The sequence below is a fragment of the Juglans regia genome, chromosome 3, assembly GCF_001411555.2.
Source record: "Juglans regia cultivar Chandler chromosome 3, Walnut 2.0, whole genome shotgun sequence".
NCBI lineage: Eukaryota > Viridiplantae > Streptophyta > Magnoliopsida > Fagales > Juglandaceae > Juglans > Juglans regia.
In genome coordinates this window covers 28266692-28288616 of record NC_049903.1, presented here as the reverse complement: position 1 = coordinate 28288616, position 21925 = coordinate 28266692, and the positions used below count along the sequence as shown (strand labels likewise).

Below are 21925 nucleotides of genomic sequence, written 5' to 3'. Positions count from 1 at the left end.
AACTCGAGGACGCGGTGGATATCTTGGAAAGGGACGTGCACAACGTGGTGGCTACCACAACAACACCCGTAGCAATAATCTGCCTTCTCTAATCTGTCAGGTTTGTAATAAACCAGGCCATTCGACTAGAAAATGTTACCATCGCTTTGATCTCTCTTATCAGGATTCAATCAAAACTAAAAACAAACAAGCCATTGGTAGCATCCAATGGTGCAAACTGGGCAAGCGATTGGCATGCAGACTCAGGAGCTACTCACCATGTCACAAACGACATCAACAATCTGAATCTCAACCATGAAAATTACAATGGTTCCGATAATGTTCAAGTGGGAAATGGTCAAGGTTTGCAAATTACAAAAACTGGTTCTACTAAACTCTCCACTCCCACCTCTTCTTTTGTTCTTCATGATGTTCTTTTTGTTCCTGAAATTCAAAAGAACTTATTATCTGTTCAACAATTCCGTGTTCACAACCATGTATATTTTAAATTTCACGATAAATTCTTTCTTGTGAAACATTAGTCGGGGAAGGTCTATCATCACGGCCAATCGCAACCCTTATGCTCTATCAACTGTCCACGTCTCTTCTCATGAATGGCATCGCCGTCTTGGACATGCATCGCAACCTATCATCAACAAAGTCCTCTCCAACAATTGTCTTTCGGCTAGCAATAATAAATTGCCTTCTGTTTGCTTCGAATGTCAAATGGCCAAAAGCCATGATTTACCCTTTCAATATTCTACACATGTTTCTAATCATCCATTAGATTTAATATTTAGTGATGTGTGGGGACTTGCATCCATGGTTTCCACCACCGGAGCTAAATATTATGTCAGTTTTCTCGATCAGTATTCAAAATTTGTTTGGTTGTTTCCAATGAAGTTTAAATATGATGTTGAAACACTCTTTCTTCAATTTCAAGCATATGTTGAGAAGCATTTTGAAAGAAAAATTAAAGCCATTCAATCCGATTGGGGTGGTGAAATCCGCCTCTTAAACTCATATTAGAAACAAAATGGAATAAATCATCGACTAGCATGTCCATATACTCGTCAACAAAACGGATCAATTGAACGTAAACATCGACATATTGTCGAAGTTGGATTAAGTTTGTTGGCTCATTCAAAATTGCTGCTAGCCTACTTGGAAGATGCCTTCCAAACTGCCACATATATCATCAATCGACTCCCAACACCTGTTCTAAAACACAAATCCCCCTTTGAACTATTGTATCATCGTCTACCCGATTACTCGTTCATGCGGGTCTTTGGCTGTGCATGCTGGCCAAACATGCGACCTTATAATAAAAATAAGCTTAGCTTTCGGTCTTGTACGTGCATCTTCCTTAGCTACAATCTTTGTCATCAAGGTTATAAATGTTTTGATCTATCAACTGGAAAGACTTATATTTCAAGACATGTTATATATGATGAAACAATTTTTTCTCCTGTCAACCCCTCCAACTTTGAATCCTTTACTCTTCAAATCGTGTCTCTTCCCTCAAATATAAACGTTGAGGCTCCTTCTAGCACCACACATTTGCAACCTTACCTCCTTCCCACATGAACACAATCGGCACCTTGTTTACCTTCTATTACAGAAACAGAGGAAGAGTGCTCAACTCAACATGTAACTGCTGTACCTGATCGCCAACCATACATAGTAGCTCCAACTTTAGATTTGGCTTCTACTCAGTGCACTACTCCATCACAACATGCTGCAAACAGCCACCCTATGCTTACAAGATCAAAGTACAATATTCATCAGCCCCGGAAGCAATCACATTGCTATATTCGATACCAGCATTGATAACTGAAACAGCCACTCCAGCTCCAGAACTAACGTCTCTAACGGAAACATCCAAACATATTCATTGCGTGCAGCAATGAACAAAGAATTCGATGCTCTTCTACAAAATGGAACCTAGTCCCTTGTTGCACCTTCACCACACGCTAACATCGTGGGCTGTCGCTGGGTATATCGAATCAAGAAGAAAGCCGATGGAACTATTGAGCATTACAAGGCTCGATTGGTTGCCAAAAGCTTCCATCAACAGAATGAGTTGATTTTTCATAAACATTTAACCCTGATATAAAACATGCAACAACTTGGTTGGTTCTATGTCATGCTGTTTCTTATGGTTGGCCTACACTTCAACTTGATGTGCAAAATGCCTTTTTGCATGGCGATTTACATGAAGAAGTGTTCATGGCTCAACCTCAAGGCTACATTCACCCACAATACCCGCATCATGTGTGTAATCTACACAAGTCACTATATGGCCTATGTCAAGCTCCAAGAGCATGGTTTTCGAAGCTCTCGGATAAACTCAAATATTTGAATTTCAAAGAAAGTCATGCCGACAACTCCCTTTTTATTCTAAAGACAAAAACAGAGGCTATTTACATTTTGATATATATTGATGATATATTAATTATATGCTCAAGCTTTACTGTCATCACCAACATAATATAAAGTCTAAAAGCTGAGTTTGCTGTCAAAGAGCTGGGAGATCTCCACTTCTTTCTCGGGGTTGAAGCTGTTCGAAGCTCAGAGGGACTTTATCTCACTCAACGAAAGTATGTAGTTGATTTACTGAAAAGAAGCAACATGGATAAAGCTAAACTGTGTACCACTCCAATGGCTTCTACATGTCATCTTACTGCAACTGATGGCACTCCATGTACTGATGTGGGTTTATATCGAAGTATCGTCGGTAGCATGCAATACTTAGCTTTTACGAGGCTTGATTTGGCATTTACAGTTCACAAAGTAAGTAAGTTCATGCATAAGCCTATGGAATCACATTGGCAAGCCATTAAACGAATACTTAGATATCTCAAACACACGGTTTCAATAGGCCTCTTGATCACCAAAGCAGCATATCTGTGACTCCAAGCCTATTCAGACTCGGATTGGGCGGCTGATAAAAATGATAGAAGATCTGTTGGTGCCTATTGCATTTTTCAAGGACCTAATCTAATTTCATGGAGCTGCAAACAACAACAAATAGTGACCCGAAGCAGCACTGAGGCTGAATACATATATCTTGCAAACACTGCAACCGAAATCACATGGATCAAGTCCATTTTATCCAAGCTTGGCATCTCTGTACGTCAACCGCTTGTGCTTTGGTGTGACAATATTGGTGTAACTTACCTCTCATCAAATCTAGTGTTTCATGCTTGAACAAAACACATCGAAATCGATTTCCACTTTGTTAGGGATCAAATGTCTCGCAAGCAATTATTCGTGCAATTTATCTCAAGTCGTGATCAGCTGGCAAATGCCTTGACAAAACCGTTGCCACCAAGCAAGTTCAAAAATGTTCAATTCAATCTGATTGTACGTGATCTCCCCTACAGATTGAGGGGGCGTGTAGAAGATCAAGTTGATATCACTGAAAATCGGGAAGAGCCAAACCTGCAATCATCACTTGTTGAAATCAGCTACAGATAAAGGATGAGGAGCTGTGATCTTGGGGATTTTATTTTGAATTAGATAGTTGTCAAACTCAAATTAGAATATTGCATAAATGTAGGAAATCTGTTGTAATTATGTGTATATATACACCTCCTGTAATCTGCTAAACTATTCGAATGAACATTACACAATTCTTCAAAACTCTTCTTTACTTTCTTTACAGCCTAGAGTGTAATTTTACTTATACAGTAAGGGTTGGCTCAAGTGGTTAAGGGCCTTGAGCTTGGGGGTATGCTCCCCTAGGTCTAAGGTTCAAATCTCGTTAGGTGTAAACAACCTCTAGAGGTTATTGGATTGGATGATTTTTTCCTTAAATTATGCAAGGTGCACTTGCATGAAATTTCTTGTCGAGGGCCTGTGCACTCCTGGGATTAGTCCGGATGCTGTTCCCGGACACACGATGCCAATAAAAAAAAAAAGATTGTTCCGTTGGCCTAGGTTGTTGGTTGATGAAAAAGATGTTCAATTTGATTGATCGGTGAATACTCGTGATTGTTTTTCCTTTTGAAAAACGGAATTTGGGACGTAATAAAAAGGGTTGTGATACTCATCCTACCCATCTACTACCCTAGCCCACGTGGGTTGTTTTTTCACCTTCCTTTTGCCTTGATTCAGTAGCCCCTTTGGCTTTCGTATCTCTCCTGCGCGTCCATGCCACCCCTTCTCCTCTCAGAAGCTCGAATCCCCTCCGACCAAAAGCTACCGAGTCGAAAACGACTACATTTACTGATCGTCACCTTTTTCCATTTCCAATATAAATATTAGAGTTGGTATCCTAGAACTCACCTCTCTCACACACCAAATCCATTACAACTCTCTGTCTTCCCAGTGCTTTGCCATTGAAGTGAAAATCACACTTTTGCTTGTTGCTTCCTTCTTGTTGCTCACTAGTCCTGAGATGGTTTTAGTACACTGAAGTTGATATACATTTAGTATGGGGCCTTCTTATAGCGTACTTCTGGTTCCACCCTCCCCTCTCTCTCTTTGATGTCTTCTCCATTTGGCTTGGTTCTGGAATTTATGGTATCCTGATCTGTTTCAACAAAAGTTGGGTTTCTATGTTCTTTTGTGTGCACTCTTTTGGATAGCTTTAGAACCCAATCTGTTTTGTTGGATTTTCACTTTTAGGTCTCTCTCCTCTCCCTACACGTTTCCCGGTGCACATATAGTTGTTCCAAAAATTTTCCTTTTTTGCGTCGTTTACAGTGGGTTTTGGTCTGAGGGGAACTGAGCATTTGAGTGTGGGGTCTGGCGTGGGCTTTTAGAGCCAGATTGGAGACAGAGGGCTTCTGAATCAAGGCAGAAGGAGGAAAAATAAAATTTAAAAAAAAAAAAAAAAGTCACGTGGGCTTGGGTAGTAGACGGATAGTAACTGGTAGTAAAGGTATAATTATAGACAGATGGTAACGGATAGTAAAAGTATAATTACCCTTTATATGTTTCTAGTAGTCTTCATTTTTAGAGGGCTTCTCAAGCAGTGTAATATATTTACATAGAAAATGATAGTATGACTCCAAATATGACTACCAAATGTGCCTATTTATAGATTTTTATTTTTAACAATTAAGGATGTTTAAAAATGCTTAAAAAAAACTATTTGTATTCGTGTGCATATTTACAGTGCAACCTAGCATTGTCCTATTTACATATTATATCTATCTTTGATTTTGGGAGGAGCGATGTACCGTGTATAGGCCGTGTTTGTGCAAAACATTTCTGTTTTGGGAAATCATATATTAGTAGACAATTGCAGTACTAAAATCATCCTCAGTTGGATTAGCAATCCCAAAAGTCAAATTTTGGCTAACGTCAGATATTTTACCTTTTGTTTGTTTCATTTAAAATGTTAGATTATTCATCTATTTTTATATAATAATAAAATATTATTAATTTATTATTTTGTTATCTTTTTTTTCTAATTTATTTTTGTCCATAAGTTAAATTATTAACAAAGCGTGACAAATTGTGAGATTAAAAATAACAATGCATGAAGACTTCGGTTTCCTTCAAATCCCTTCTATCAATAATATATTATCTGGACACATTCTATATATGTCACACGCTACATACCATTGCCCTTAACTTGAAAGCAAAGGTGCTTGCATCATACTGGCTGATCTTCATTTCGTAAACAAGTTGACCATGCGGGATTTCCTCAGTGTTCACTTGGTTAAGAATCTTGTAAAAGTCTCTAACCTGTCTCTGCAACACCATCGCCACACCAAGAATCCAGCGTTAGTTAATAAGCATAGGGCAATTGAATTTTTCATGAACGATTTAATATAAAATTACAGTTTCAAGAAAAAGTCATTTACTCCTGAATCATCAACCCTACCCAGAAACCTTGGTCCCAAAAGCCTGCTTAAACAATCTGAAGCATAGGAGTGAGAATAAAGTCATGGGTCCACCAAAGATGGAATGCTATTGATAAGGAAAAGAAATCCTCCACCAATGGCCTCAAAATCCTCAACATCAGATCCTATCCCGCACCGACTTGAACTAAATTCAGATCTATTTCTCTGGGTTTTTCCGCTCAAGTGTCTGTTTCTTGTTGGTATTCTACAAGACCGCATTGGAAGATAAGCAAATGGTTCATCTATTGATACAAACAACCAAATTGGGCTCCTGGGTTTGGACCAGCTTTTTCTTCCATAGATCAAAGAGTGCTTCACACGGAGAGAAAGATACAAGGGAACAGAGAGAAAAGGAAATCGAGGGAAGAGAGAGAACCAAGAAACCGAGGGAAAGCCAAGCTATCGGTGGCAAACAAAGAGAAAATCGAGGGAAGAGAGAGAGGTTCTGACTGTTATATTGTGGGAAAATAAAACAACAAAATATCGTTTGGTCTAACTACAGTGACTCGACAAATATGACCATATATATGGGGCGAGTTATTACACTGCTATTGGATTATCAAATAAAATGCATAATTTGACTTATTTAATATGAGAGTAGGTTACCAATTCGAGACTCAAAAATTATCCCGAATTTGAGATCTAAAAAGAATAATTTTATTTTTTCATATAATTTTTTAATTATCATAAATATTTTTTAAAAAAATAAAAAAATTTACAATGATATTAAAAAATATTTTTTAAAAAATTCAGTAAAAAAAAAAAAAAAGCATTTCCCTTAATATAAAAATGTCTGCACTTCTAGCTACACTAACAACCATCCCCAGTCATATTTGACTCTTTACTGTTCAAAGGCCAAGACAATAATTTAATCAATAAAACATCCTGTCCAATGCAGTTTTATTTTCGTCGAAAATCTCTCTTTCCCAACCTGCTGCTGGGAAATTCATCTTCACCATTTTCGCTCTTTCCCTCTTCCCTCTGTCCAGATTCCCACTTCCAAATCACCATTTTCTCTTCGATCTATATCCAAAAATGAAGTATGAAAATTTCTCTCATATCTGATTATTTCAAGAAATCGTCCTAGTTGTGTGATTATCTCTCTCGTTTTCTTGGTTCGACGCACATGTAACCTCGTCATAGGCCGTTTAAGTTGAGAGGCCATGTAAACGTCATCTCTAGACGTCTTCATCTCTGCAAGTGAAGTTCTTCTCTCTTCAAAAGCAAATCATGCTTCCGGCTTCGATGGAAAGCAAAATCCTGCGAGGCCAACTCGCCCATTCACAAAAAAAAAAAAAGAAAACAAAAAAAACAAAACAAATAGAAAGCAGATCTAAACAATAAAAAAGACAAAAACAAGAAAAATAATATCAGAAGCAAGAATTCCAATCAGGACCTCTCGAACAGATCACCTCTGAAGAGCCAAATCATGACAAAAAAAAAAAATAAATAAATAAAACAAGTAATTCGTGTTACTTGAAGATGAAGCAATGTCCAGAGAAATCGCAGGGAAAACGTTAATATTATCAAAGCGAAATTTGCAGGGAGAGAGATCATTGGGTTGCCGAATACCAAAGTCTTCCACACCAAGTGTAATGATCCCATATGAATTAAGTATGAGATTGGTTGGTAGTTTATAAACCTCTAAACACCCTTATCTTGTAAGTTGATTTTTAAGAGTGAGTTCTACCTAGTGGATTCATAACAAATAGTATAAGAGCCATCACACGTATGCAGTGCAAATGTTTAAAGAATAGGCTGGCTTGAATACACAGCCGTGTATATTAAACTCTTTATATAGATTTACAATCAGTGAGTGTTGTAGTTTTAATTACATCAGTGGATATATACAATTCAAATATTCCTATATATTAGGAGGCATAACAGATGGAGTTGTTGCAGATGATAAGGGTGAAGTTGTTGTAGATGATAAACATTGAGTTGCTATTGGTAACTCCTGATCTTGTGGAGAGTGATCTTCGGGAGTATTTGATTTTTGACTTATCTGTCTAACATCCCCCCGCAAGCTAATGGGGAGAGTTGTCACCAGAAGCTTGGATCGCAGCATGCAGAAGCGGACAGAACTGAGGCCTTTAGTGAACACATTAGCCAGCTGATTAGATGAAGTAAGAAACTGAAGTGAGACATCTTTGTTTGCTATTTTCTCACGAATGAAATGAAAGTCAACCTCTATATGTTTCGTCCGAGCGTGGAAAATAGGATTGGAAGCAAGTGCAATTGCACCACTGTTGTCGCATCAGATAGCAGGGACAGTTGGGATTGTAATGTGCAAATGCTTGAGTAACATGCGAATCCAATAAAGTTCAGCCGTAACCATCGCCAAGGCTCGATACTCGACTTCGGTACTGGACTTGGAAACTACTGACTATTTCTTCGTAAACCAGGAAATTAGAGATGAGCCGATAAAAATTGCATAGCCCGTAGTGGAGCGACGATCATCAAGATCGCCAGCCCAATCCGCATCACTAAAGGCTTGAAGATGACAGTTACTTTTAGTGTACCATAAACCGATGTCAATTGTGCCTTTTAAATAGCGAAGCACTCGTTTTGCTGCAGTCCAATGAGAAGAGGTAGGATTGTGCATGTGTTGGCAGAGTTGATTCACGGAAAAGGCAATATCAGGCTTGGTCAATGTACAATACTGGAGAGCCCCCACTGTTTGGTGATATTCGGTGATTTGAGCTGAGGTGAGTGGTTCACCTGTTTGGGAAGAAAGTTTCTGTCCCATGGTGCAAGGAGATGGAGCAGGTTTGGCCCCTACCATTTTTGTTCGATGAAGCACATCTGAGATATATTTGGACTGTCGAAGATGGAGTCCAATGTTGTCGCGTGTAGCTTGAATGCCGAGAAAATAACCAATGGGACCAAGGTTCTTCAACTTGAACTCAGATTGCAGTTTGTAAATAAGAGATTCAATTCGTGAGGAGTTTGTCCCTATTACAAGGATGTCGTCAACATATATGAGAATAAAAATGTGAGAGCCTTCACCATGATAGATGAACAACAAGGGATCTACGAGAGATGAAATGAATCCAAACTCAAGGAGAGCAGTTGACAGACGCATAAACCAAGCTCGTGGGGCTTGTTTAAGGCCATAGAGTGATTTATGGAGTTTGCACACGTAGTCTGGATTGTTGGAGTCAATAAACCCCTTAGGTTGTTCCATAAATACCTCCTCCTCAAGAATGCCATGAAGAAATGCATTGGAGACATCTAGTTGTGTAATAGTCCAATCAAATTGAACAGCAAGAGAAAGGACTACCCGAACAGTGGCAGATTTAATCACCGGGCTAAACATTTTTGTAAAGTCGACCCCTTCTTCTTGATTATATCCCAAGGCAACTAACCGAGCCTTAAGGCGCTCTACTACACTTGTGGAAGTTTGTTTGGTCTTATAAACCCATTTGTTGCCAACGACATTGTGGTTTATGGGCCTAGGACAGAGTGTCCATGTATGGTTAGCCATAAGAGCATCATATTCCTCCTTCATAGCAGCACACCATTCTGGTAAGAGAGCAGCTTGTCGGTAAGAGCAGGGTTCAAGTGGGACTGCAACACTAGATAATGCATGTAGTGGATATTTGGTAGAGTATAAATGAAAGTCAGAGAAATCTCTGGGTTTTAAGGAACCTGTTTGAGACCGTGTGATCATTTGATGGGAGGGAAGAGATTCATTGGATATGGTAATAGGTGGTGGAATTTGAGGGGGATTGGAGGTAGGTGATAGGGTGGATGTACTAGCTGGAGTTATGGGAGAGGAGATTGGATCGGGTGAAGAAGGTGATTCACGAGGCTCAGGAGCTAGGTAAGGATATGAGGTAGTAGAATGTGGGCTTTGAGAAACAGACGTATTGGGAAGGCTTGTAGGAATTGAAAATGAGGGAGGAGAAAGAATTATACCTGGGGAAGAGACCACTGGTAGAGGTGCAGGTGGTTGCAATCCATTCTTAGCAGGAAAAGTACTCTCATTAAAAACAACATGCCTGGAGATGAAAACCTTTTGAGTGACAGGATCCATGCATCTATAACCAAGATGATTTGCACTATAGCCCAAAAATATGCATTGTTTAGAACGGAACATTAATTTGTGAGAATTATAAGGTCGAAGAAGAGGAAAGCATGCACACCCGAACGTGCGAAGTTGAGTATAATCTGGTAGCTTTCCATAAAGTTTGAAATGTGGACTTTGATGTTCTAGAATTGGAGTAGGGAGCCGATTGATGATAAAAATGGATGTTAGAAAAGCATCTACCCAAAAGGTTGATGGCAAGTGAGACTCGGCTAAGAAGGATAATCCTATCTCTACAATATGACGGTGTTTACGTTCGGACACCCCATTTTGTTGAGGTGTATGGGGACAACTGATACGATGAATGATAACATTGTTGGTAAGGTAGGATTTAAAATGATGTGAGTTATATTCCCCTCCACCATCGGATTGAAACTGTTTTATTTTGCAAGAGAAATGATTTTCAACCAAAGTCTTGAATTTAACAAAGCATGTATAAACATCTAATTTATTTTGGAGAGGATAGAACCAAGTGAATCTAGAGTAATCATCAATGAAGAGCACATAATATTTGCAACCACTCATAGAGTTAGTAGAACATGACTAGACGTCTGAGTGAATTAATTCTAAGAGAAATGTAGAGACACGATTTGACATAGAAAAAGGAAGTTGTTTCCCTTTGCCGAGTTGACATGAGTTACAAAATTCCATTTTTCTAGCTAAACCTTGAACAGACAAATTATGTTTATTTAAAACTTGAGATACAATTGGAAGAGAAGCATGGCCTAGTCTAGAATGCCAAATGATAAGTGGTGCTTTCACTCCAGACACAGCAGCTAAGGCATGTGGTTTATTGAGAGATTTTGACTGCTTCGGAAATGGATATAGACCACCTTCACTCCTGCCTCCGAGTAGTGTCTTCCCTGTCATTGTGACATTTACAAAAAAATGAGAATCAGTTAAAATGAAGAAACAATTGTTGTCTATGCAGAATTGATTAATGGAAAGGAGGTTAGTAGAGGCTTGAGGACAGTGTAAGGCACGATTGAGTTGGAATTGACGAGTGGATGTATGAAATGTGGCATTACCAGTGTGTGCAATATTTAAACGTTGACCATTACCAACTGCTACATGCTCTTGTCCTGTGTATGGTTGTGAAAGAGTAAGTTGCTCAAGAGAGCCTGTAATATGTTGATTTGCCCCGCTATCTGCAAACCAAGGTTCATTCTCATGTTCAGAATTGACATGAGCCACCATTGCTGCTAGTTGGGCAGGAGGATGTCTCCCTTGATAGGCATAATCCATGCGATGAAAGCAGTCAAGTGCACGATGACTGGACCGGCCACAGATCTGACAAGGAGAACGAGGAGAAGAAAAATTTTGGGAAGGTTTGGGAGACGGAGTTGGAGATGTGTATGGTTGCTGGGTTGGGGCTGCACGAAATGGTTGTTTGCTGCGGTGATGAGAAAAATGTGAGGATTGATTGCCAGAAGCAAAATGTGTGTTAGGCCTGTGATGATATTTTGACTTGCCGTTAAAAGGTTGTTGATTCTGTTTAGGTGCAAACAGAGCAACGTTGTTTATATCTGGAAGAATGGATTTGGATTGAGATTCCAAGAGAAGCTCATTTGACAGGAGTTCAGTTTGAAAATCATCAAAGGAAAGAGGGTGATCTCGGGTGGCAAGAGAAAGTGAAGTCATGAATGGTAGGTAGATAGGACTTAGACCATGAGTTACATAAGTAATAAGATCATTGCCATCAACAATCTTACCAGCAGCACTTAGTTCGGCTGCTATTTCTTTGGCCTTATCAAGGTAAGTGGAACAACTACGTGAGCCCTGAGTTAAGGCTTGTAGTTTGCGTTTTAGATGACTAAAACGAGATCGGGATCTAGAGGCAAATTTATTTTCCAATGTACTCCAAGCAGGTTTGGCAGATGTGATACCAAACACTGATGGAGCTACTTTGTTGGATAAGGTGGCATTAATCCATCCTAGCACAAACTGATCCTTTTTGTGCCAAAGAGTGTACTGAGGGTTGATTTCAGTAGTGAGTTTCCCTTGATCATCAAGTAAAAATTGTGATGGGCACGGTTCGGAACCATCCACGAAACCCATCAGATTATTACTTTTTAGAATAGGAACCATTTGAGACAACCAAATTAGATAGTTTGATCCATCTAGTTTGGCTGAAACCAGTTGGTTGAGATTTGGGGCAATAAAAACAGCAGTGGAATTTGAGTAAGAGGAAGCCATTGTATTGAATGAGGAAGGATCAAGAATTGCGTGAGCAGAATTGCTCTGATACCATGCAAATGTTTAAAGAATAGGCTGGCTTGAATACACAGCCGTGTGTATTAAACTCTTTATATAGATTTACAATCAGTGAGTGTTGTAGTTTGAATTACATCAGTGGATATATACAATTCAAATATTCCTACATATTAGGAGGCATAACAGATGGAGTTGTTGCAGATGATAAGGGTGAAGTTGTTGTAGATGATAAACATTGAGTAATAGCAACTCTTGATCTTGTGGAGAGTGATCTTCGGGAGTATTTGATTTTTGACTTATCTGTCTAACATGCAGTTCATGTTTGCACAATTGCACTTATGCGGCATGGGGGTAATGTTAGCGTGACAGTGTTCGTCCGGAGTTAAGAAAGACTTAGAGCACAGCCAGTCCGTGTGAGCCTTGGGACCGCCGTGGATGTCGGTTGGTAGCTGCGGAGCATGGTGGTTGTTAGGATACCACATCGACTAAGTATGAGATTGGTTGGTGGTTAATAAGTCTCCAGACACCCTTCCATTGTAAGCCGATTTTTAAGAGTGAGTTCTACCTGGTAAGTTCATAACACAAAGCTTTAAAAAAACAAACAAAACAAAGAAAGAGAGTTAGGAAGAATACAATGTTTTTACTTTTTGATTTTCTTGGAACACAAACAGAGAACAAAGGGTACAATGTAGAGATAGAGAGAGAGAGTTAGGAAGAATGGGGATATAAAAAGGCGGACTCACTATTATTTTAAAAAATTTATTAAATTGATAATATTTTATTGTTATTTTAATTAAATAAGGGATAATTTAACGTAGGAGTGAGAATAAGTTTCGAATAAAATGACAAAATACAAAATAATATTATTTAAATTTTACATTTGCCTCTGCATAATACAACGAGAATGCTCTAATAAAGCAAGTTACCGTGGTTTTAATTTGAATTTTAAACAAAATCCAAAAAATAGCCGTTGTAATTTTCTAGTGATGAAAGAACACGAGAAGATACAGACGTCCCCCCCTTTCCCCTCCCACGTTCACGCATGCGATATATATATATACACACACACGCCTGTATATTTACTATTCCAGGATTCCGCACACAAACTGGTAGCCATTCGAGAGAGTGGTGGTGGCTCATGCTTCAATGGAGAGAAGGGTGGTTTTCGCGGCGATCAAGACGCATCCGATGATCCGAACATTAAGCATTGTAGTAAATCTGTTGCTGGTTCGATTTGTATTCTTCGCCGAAGGGATTTTCATTGATTCGGCTAAGAGATTCACAATTGGACCTGATCCCAAACGTTGCCCTGCTCTCTTTTCGCTTGTTGCTCGAGTGAGAAGACAAAAGGTCCTAACTCCCTCGTGTAAAATCTTTTGAATACCAAATCTTCTGTAATTTCGTTTATCTTTATCATTGATTTTTGAGTTCATTATTTTATTTATTTATTATATACTCAAGTCTTTTAGCTTTGGGCCCAAGAAAGACGGCAACTGTAATGGCTGTGAAGGAAACCTTAAGGCCGGCCACTTGGCAGTTTTTTCGCTACATTATTATTGATGCTCAGGGTGATCATCGAAGGCATGTCCCGTATCCTCTAGTTGCTAGCAGCCTTTTACCTACGAATCGTTTGAATTTAAATCATTTTTTTTCTTTTTTTAAATCAATCAATCTATCAATTTTAAGGCTTGTCGTGGAGCATGTTGGTGCTCGAATTTGAGAGGGTGGGGACTGTTGTTACTTCAGTTTAGAACCATGCCATGGAGGGCTCTGGAATCGGGGTGTTACTCTACTTGTGTTTGTTATCCAAATTCTTGATGAATTTAATCGCTCTCTCTTTTGCCTGTCGTTCTGATAACACCTTATAAGCTATCTTGGTCTATGGTGCCAGCCAGGTGAACTTGCTATTTCTTTCTAATTACCTTTTGGTTGTTTGCTCTTCCTTTTGTTTTTAGTGATATAGGTAGAATTGTCTAGTAATGCCTTCATTTTCTCTGTCTATTCAATGTTCTGGTTTCCGTAAAATGACTTATGATATGTTCTTCGTGTGCTGTTTCCATGGAGTGGTGAAGAGCTATGTTTAGAAATCAACATTGATATAACCGAATGTATACATGGGTTGGAATAGGTTTTACCTACCATATTCCAAATTCCAAATTCCATATACATACCTATAGATTTCTCTGATCCAGAGAAATTTTTGTTCTTTATATATGTATGTAAAGTCAGTTATGGATTTGGTTTTCTGTCATGCAAGCTGGAAATAGGTATCTTGGTTGTAAAACTCATTATAAATTGAATCAAATCTGATGGACTGGGTCTCCACACATCGCCTAGGCCCTACACTAGAAGATCAATTGTAAAAAAATAAGAAAGAAAAAATTGCCCAGACAACTTAGAAAAAAATAAAAAAGGTCAGGGCAGGTGCGGCTATGTGTTGCAAATTATGAAATCATAGTGGAGGTGAGAAAAATTATGGAAAATATAAATGAATGCTGGTTTCACATGGTTATACTTTCAAAGCTATTGTTTAGAAGTTTTGTATAAGTTGGACTTGGAGTAAGTAGTCTAAATTTTTGCTATGTTTTAGGTTTGCCAAGATGGTATTTGAATTTATGGCTATAGCAAGTAAGAGCTTGAGATTCATAAACATTTCTGGTATCAAGTGGGATTCCTGGAGGTAGACTGTATTAATTTATAGAATGGAGCCCAGGAGGCAGAGTATTAGTTTACAGAAGTTATGGTTATCATTAATATGTATTCACATTTTCTATTTCTGCAACTTTCTTGCATCCTGCCAACAATTTTTTTTTTCCCCTTTCCTTGCATCCTTAATAACTATATGAATTTGCATTTTTTATGGTAGGGAAGCCTTCTTTTACAAAGAAACAAGCAGATCTTTTGTTCCCCCAGATTTTGCCGAAGGCTTTCCAGTTGCAATGCAGGTATCAAAGTTGCTAATTTTTGGTACTTGTTTCAGTAAAATGCTGCAAAATTGATAGTCATGAATTTTTTAATTCACAGATATCCCACAAATCCAGTTTGATCTACGTGATCACCAAGCTTGGGCTATTATTTGTTTATGACTTGACCGCTACTGCAATTTATAGAAATAGAATCTGTCCAGATCCAATATTTTTGACAGCAGCTTCACCAGTGGGAGGTTTTTTATGCAATCAATAGGCATGGACAGGTGTTATTGGTATCTGCCAAGAGTTTTTTGTTCATGTTTCCTTCCTGAATGGAACATTTCTTGTAAGAGCCTTGGCATATAAAGTTGGTATCTTGCTCTGTTTTTGAGTGTTCCTGTCCAGGCTGGGCAGACGCCACCTCTGTTGCAGTATTTCGGGACACTTATGACAAAAGGAAAGCTCAATTCTTTTGAGTCGTTGGAATTATCACCCCTTGTTGTGAACCAAAACAAAAAGAATCTTTTGGAGAATTGGTTGGCAGAGGATAAGCTGGAATGCAGTGAGGAACTACGGGATCTCGTGATGGTTTGATGTGCAATTTGAGATTCAAATATATGAAAAACACTTCTGAAACGAATTTATTTACTCATTTACTTTATCCCAATGCTGCCGTATTTGAATTAATTAATTTATTTTTGTTGTGTTCATACTATTCTGTTCCATTGAAGACTGGATAATGATCTCGCATAGAAAATATACATTAAAGCCAAAGCAACTCCAAAAGTCATTGCTCCTTTTGCTGAACAGACGGGTTTTGATAAAATTTTGATATATTCAAAACAGGTGAAGATATCTTTTTCTTTTAATCATTGTTGCTATTGTGATTGATTGCATTACTGTTATTATTATATTATTTATCATTTATTTTTGTATACTTAATTCATGGTCTGATCATTTCATTGTTTCTTTATTCCTTTAGGATGGGTACAGTCCAGATTAACTATTCCTTCGTTCAGATCCTCAGGTATTGGACTATATCTCTGTGTTTGTTTGTTTTGTTGTTTTAGTACTTACTAGTTTACAACTCTTTTCACCTCATTTCATCTAATCTCATCTAATCATTACAATTTTTTCAAATTCACACACAAAATAAAATAAACAATTCAACTTTTTCAAAGTCCAAAATAAAAATAATATTAAAAAAATATATTCTAACAATATTTTATTCAATTTTAAACTTTAAGCTTTAATCTCAACTCATCTCATTTGTGAAAACAAACGAGTTGAAACTTGAGCAAATAAGAAATCCTCTTGGAGCCAAAACTTTTCCTTTCATATGTTTTCCATTTACCTTTTTCTGAATAATTGTGTTGTAGTGTAAAAGTATTATTTTTTGGATAAGGAGAAAATCTTGAAACCATATTTTGCTTTTAAAAACAAAATCTTTGAACGATGTTTAATCAACTTAATATTTACCCATCACGGACCTTTTCTTTCTGGAACCATGAAGCTAATACTTACTTTTGGAATGTAGGGAGCTGTTAACTTTGCGGTAATGATGTCTCAAATGGAGGGAGGTTGTCGAGTTGATTACAATACCATAACAGATCTCTTTCTTCAGGTTTGTTGTCTCTAATGACTTTTGAGTTGGTATATTAACGTAATAATAAGGACGTGTGATTTTCCTTTGTTATTGCTTTAATTTTTTAATATTGGCAGGCTTCGTAAGGGTAAATTGATTTTCATTTTTGCTTTCAATTCTTTGTGGTTTTAATAGAAGAACCTGATCCGAGAGGCAACGACTTTTCTATTAGTGTACATCATATCAAACCAACTGCTCAAATAAACACCTAGTGTTAGTAATTGTGCATGACCTCATCTGGTAGGATAATTCTGTATGCTTGAGAATTTATATAGGGCTACTAGCTTCACGTAAGACACCTTGGAATTGTCCTCTTAAGTTGGAATAGGATGGGGGCTTATGGTCTTTTAACTCCAAATATTCTGCATGCACAAGTGTGTCAATTGCAAGTGTATTTGCCGTTTGCCTCCTCTGGTTGAAACCTACGAGACTCTTAATTTTTGAAAGATGATTTCCTACTTTTATTTTTTGAAGTGTCTCGTTAAGCTCAGTGAACTTTGTTTACGTTAGGTAGTCATGCAAAGAAGCAATACAGTTAAAAACTAATTCCATTTTCTAGAGATAAATTCATATGTGAAACATGTTAGAGATAATTTATCGGGTAACTGGTGATTACTAGTGTTCTAATCCTTTCATCATTGTTGTTAAACCCTTTTTTCCTTCATAATGTGGAACTTCAAACGTTTTCCTTCATTAACTTTATGTTTGTTATATTTCTTGGTAGATTAATCATATTTTTTCTTTATTTGCAAAATTTGTAGTTCTCTAGGATTGTCTAATAATGCAGGTTTTCTATGTCGGTTGATGTGCTTTTAGCATTGTAGCAACGAACTTGTAAAGATTGATGACAGAAGATACTTACTATATTTATGTATTTTTTAGAGCGAGGTAAACGTATTAATCTTTTCTTATTGATCTATTTTGTAATCTTTGAGGCATTATTTAATGCATATTATGAGAAATATTTTTTTAACAGTCAATTACTACTAAAAGTAACATCAAGGCAGTTCTATATTTTTTTTTATTATAAGTTTTTTCTCTCCTCCACCTCCTTTCATCCAATCTTCCTTTCCTCCTCTTCTCTTCCTCCTCCTCTTCTCCAGTCTTCCACTCCTCCAGTTTTCCTCCTCTCCTCCACCTCTCTTCCTCCCTCCACTATCCTCCTCCTCTCTTCCTCATCTCTTTCACTCTTCATCCTCTTCTCATATCTTCCTCCTCTTCTCCACTCTTCCTCCCACTCTTCCTCCTCTCTCCCTTTCCCCCCTCTTCTCCTATCTTCCTTTCCTCTTTCTCCACTCTTCCTCTCCTCCATCCTCTCTTTCGCCCTTCCTCCACACCTCCATTCTTCCTCTCTTTTCCTTCTCTTTTCCACTCTTCTTCCTCTCCTCCACTCTTTCTCCTCTCTTCCTTTCCTCTTTCTCCACTCTTCCTCTCCTCCATCTCTCTTCTGCCCCTCCTCCACTCTTCCTCCACGCCTCCATTATTCTACCTTTCCTCTTTTCCCCCTCGTCTCCTCTCTTCCTCCTCTCCTCCACCTCTCTTCCTCCCATCATCTCTTCCTCCTCTCGTCCTTTCCTCATTTCTCCCTCTCTTCACTCTTCCTCATATCTCCCCCGCCTCCACTCTTCCTCATCTCCTCATCTTCCTCCTCTTCTCCACCTCCCTTACTACCTTCACTCTCCCTCTCTTCCTCTTCTCCTCCTCACTTCTTCTTCCTCTTCCTCCTCCCCCTCTCCTCCTCTTTTATTACTACACCTTTATTTATCCTAGATATACTATTTACATGTTATATTTTTAAATATTATATTATTTTTGGTTAGATGTGATTAAAGTTTTAGTATTTCTTTCTCACTCTTTACGGGCTTTAAATTTTAATTTCCAAACCTTGAGATTTGTAGATCTTAGGCATGTACCAACTTTGATTGGATAGACTTAGTGGCTATAGCCTTCAGTTTTGATACAAAGGAGGCAGATGCTCTCTAGGTCTATAGATGACATTTTGTACTCATTATTATTATTTTTTTTTGTATAAAATGCTCTTTATAGGTCTTAGTCTTTTATTCAAGAATAACTTTCATTTTGATGCAAAGATAAAGAGATGAAGAAAGGTTGGATTAGGTACTGATATTGTCGTTTCCTATTCTCCTCATTTAGACGGCAAATGTAAATAGTTTGATGCAGATTACATGATTAATTCCGTACTATTACTTTTTTATCTGATGACATATATTCTTCGATTATGAATGGTAGTTATGACAAGCTAACTACGGTATTCTGCCCAAGGAATCAACATGCATGGTATGTTAGAAGCATTATGTCTCTTGTTGGATTGTTTTTAGGAACTTTCTATTTTATTTTACGTTATATTGTCTTGATAATGTGGAACTTCAAATGTTTTCCTTAATTAACTCTAGGTTTATTAATATTTATTTTGTAGATTAATCATACTTTTCCATTATTTGTAAAATTTGTAGTTCTCTAGGATTATCTAATAATGCAGGTTTTCTATGCCGGTTGATGTGCTTTTAGCATTGTATCAACGAACTTTGTAAAGATTGATGACGGAAGATACTTGCTATGCTTATGTATTTTATAGAGTGAGGTAAATGTATTCATATTTTTTTATTGATCTATTTTGTATTTTTTGAGGCATTACTTTTGCAATGCATATTATGAGAAACTTTTTTTAACAGTCAATTACTGTTAAAAGTATTATCATAGCAGAAAATTTTCTATATTTTTTTTTATTCTAAGTTTTTTCCCTCCTCCTACTCCTCCTCATTTCCTCAAATCTCCTCTTCTCCAGTCTTCCACTCCTCTAGTCTTCCTCCTCTCCTCCACCTCTCTTTCTCGTCTCCTTCACTCTTCCACCTCTTCTTCTATCTTCCTCCTCTCCTCCGCTCTTCCTTCCCCCTTTATTCCTCTCTTCATTTCTTCTTTCTCCACTCTTCCTCTCCTCCACATCTCTTCCGCCCCTCCTCCACTCTTCCTTCACTCCTCCACTCTTCCTCCCATCCTCCACTTTTTCTCCTCTCTTCCTTTCCTCTTTCTTCACTCTTCCTCTCCTCCATCTCTCTTCCGCGCCTCCTCCACTCTTCCTCTACGCCTCTACTTTTCCTCCTCTCCTCTTTTCTTCCTCTTCTCCTCTCTTACTTCTCTCCTCCACTGTTCCTTCCTTCTCTCATTCACTCTTCCTCCTCTCTTCATTTCCTCCTCCTCTTCTCCTATCATCCTCCCCTCATCTCTTCCTCCTCTCATCCTTTCCTCCTTTCTCTCTCTCACCACTCTTCCTCATATCTCCCTTTTCTCCACTCTTCCTCCTATCTTCCAGTCTTCATCCTCTCTTCCTTTACTCCTCTCCTCATCTTCCTCCTCTTCTCCACCTCTCTTACTACCTTTACTCTTCCTCTCCTCCTCTCTTCCTCTTATCCTCCTCGCTTCCTCTTATCCTCATCTCCTCCTCTCTTATTACTACACATTTCTTCATCCTAAATATACTATTTGCATGTTATATTTTTAAATATTATATTATTTTTGGTTGGATGTGATTAATTAAGCTTTTAGTATTTCTTTCTCACTTCTTACGGGTTTTAAATTTTAATTTCCAAACCTTGAGATTTGTTGAGGAGGCCTTAGGCATGTACCGACTTTGATTGGATAGACTTAGTGGCTATAGCTTTGATACAAAATAGGCAGACGCTCTCTAAGTCTATAGATGACATTCTGTACTCATTATTTTTTTGTATAAAATACTCTTTATATGTCTTAGTCATTTATTTAGGAATGACTTTCATTTTGATGCAAAGATAAAGAGATGAAGAAATATTGAATTAGGAACTGATATTGTTGTTTCCTATTCTCCTCATTTAGACGGTAAAGGTAAATAGTTTGATGGCAGATTACATGATTAATTTTGTACTATTACTTTTTAACTGACGACATATATTCTTCGATGATGAAAGGGAGTTATGACAAGCTAACTGCAGTATTCTGCCCAAGAAATCAACATGTATGTTATGTTAGAAGCATACTTTCTATTTCATTTTATATTATATAGTCTTGATAATGTGGAACTTCAAACGTTTTCCTTAATTAATTAACTCTAGGTTTATTATATATATTTTTTGTAGATTAATCATACTTTTCCATTATTTAAAAAATTTGTAGTTCTGTAGGATTGTCTAATAATGCAGGTTTTCCATGTCGGTTGATGTGCTTATAGCATTGTAGCAACGACCTTTGTAAAGATTGATGACGGAAGATATTTGCTATGTTTATGTATTTTATAGAGCGAGGTAAACATATTCAACTTTTTTTATTGATCTATTTTGTATTCTTTGAGGCATTATTTTTACAATGCATATTATGAGAAACTTTTTTTTATCAGTCAATTACAACTAAAAGTATTATCATAGCAGAAAATTATTTATATTTTTTTTTATTCTAAGTTTTTTCCCTCCTCCTACTCCTCCTCCTCTCATCAAATCTCCTCTTCTCCAGTCTTCCACTCGTCCAGTCTTCCTCCTCTTCTCCACCTCTCTTCCTCCCTCCACTCTTCTCCTCCTCTCTTCCTCATCTCCTTCACTCTTCCACCTCTTCTTCTATCTTCCTCCTCTCCTCCGCTCTTCCTTCTCTCTTCCTTCCCCCTTTTTCCCTCTCTTCATTTCGTCTTTCTCCACTCTTTCAACTCTCTTCCATTCCTCTTTCTCCACTCTTCCTCTCCTCCATCTCTCTTCCACCCTCCTCCACACTTCCTCCACGCCTCCACTATTCTTCCTCTCCTCTTTTCCCCCCCTCTTCTCCTCTCTTCCTTCTCTCCTCCACTCCTCATCATCTCTTCTTTTCCTTCTCTCCTCAACTCTTCCACCTCGTCTCCTATCTTCCTCCTCTCCTCCACCTCTCTTCCTCCTTCCTCCTTCCTCCTTCCTCCTTCCTCCTTCCTCCGATCATCTCTTCCTCCTCTCGTCCTTTCCTCCATTCTCCCTCTCTCCACTCTTCCTCATTTCTCCCCCTCCTCCACTCTTCCTCCTCTCGTCCTTTCCTCCTTTCTCCCTCTCTCCACTCTTCCTCAATTTTCCCCCTCCTCCTCTCCTCCACCTCTCTTCCTCCCTCCACTTTTCTCCTCCTCTCTTCCTCATCTATTTCACTCTTCGTCCGCTCCTCCACTCTTCATCCTTTCTCCCTTTCCCCCCTCTTCCCCTATTTCCTTTCCTATTTCTCCACTCTTCCT

The 21925-nt window shown here is 38.1% G+C and overlaps 1 protein-coding gene across 2 annotated transcripts; it reads right to left on the bottom strand.

Annotated features, from left to right (window-relative positions):
* Positions 1-2505: 2505 nt before the first annotated feature.
* On the bottom strand, positions 2506-6305 carry LOC109020224 (probable galacturonosyltransferase 14). 2 transcript variants are annotated; one of them, XM_019002645.2, is made up of 3 exons: positions 5827-6305; positions 5554-5685; positions 2506-3423 (listed from the first exon to the last, which is right to left on the bottom strand). In XM_019002645.2, exons 1-3 carry the CDS (start codon positions 5881-5883, stop codon positions 3265-3267), a joined length of 348 nt encoding a protein of 115 aa, XP_018858190.2. In that variant the 5' UTR covers positions 5884-6305; the 3' UTR covers positions 2506-3264. The 2 variants fall into 2 exon arrangements, 1 of the variants encoding a protein (XP_018858190.2); XR_002000903.2 differs by lacking the exon at positions 2506-3423 and having other exon boundaries at positions 5504-5685; positions 5819-6305.
* Between the last annotated feature and the right edge of the window lie 15620 nt (positions 6306-21925).

Excerpts from the sequence above, each read along its gene's own strand:
- LOC109020224 (XM_019002645.2), bottom strand. The coding sequence starts at position 5,883 with ATGACTTTATTCTCACTCCTATGCTTCAGATTGTTTAAGCAGGCTTTT. Across the intron at positions 5,686-5,826 it reads AGCAGGCTTTTGGGACCAAG|AGACAGGTTAGAGACTTTTA; the intron begins GTTTCTGGGTAG and ends ATGGTGTTGCAG. Across the intron at positions 3,424-5,553 it reads CTTTCAAGTTAAGGGCAATG|GTTTGGCTCTTCCCGATTTT; the intron begins GTATGTAGCGTG and ends TGATGATTGCAG.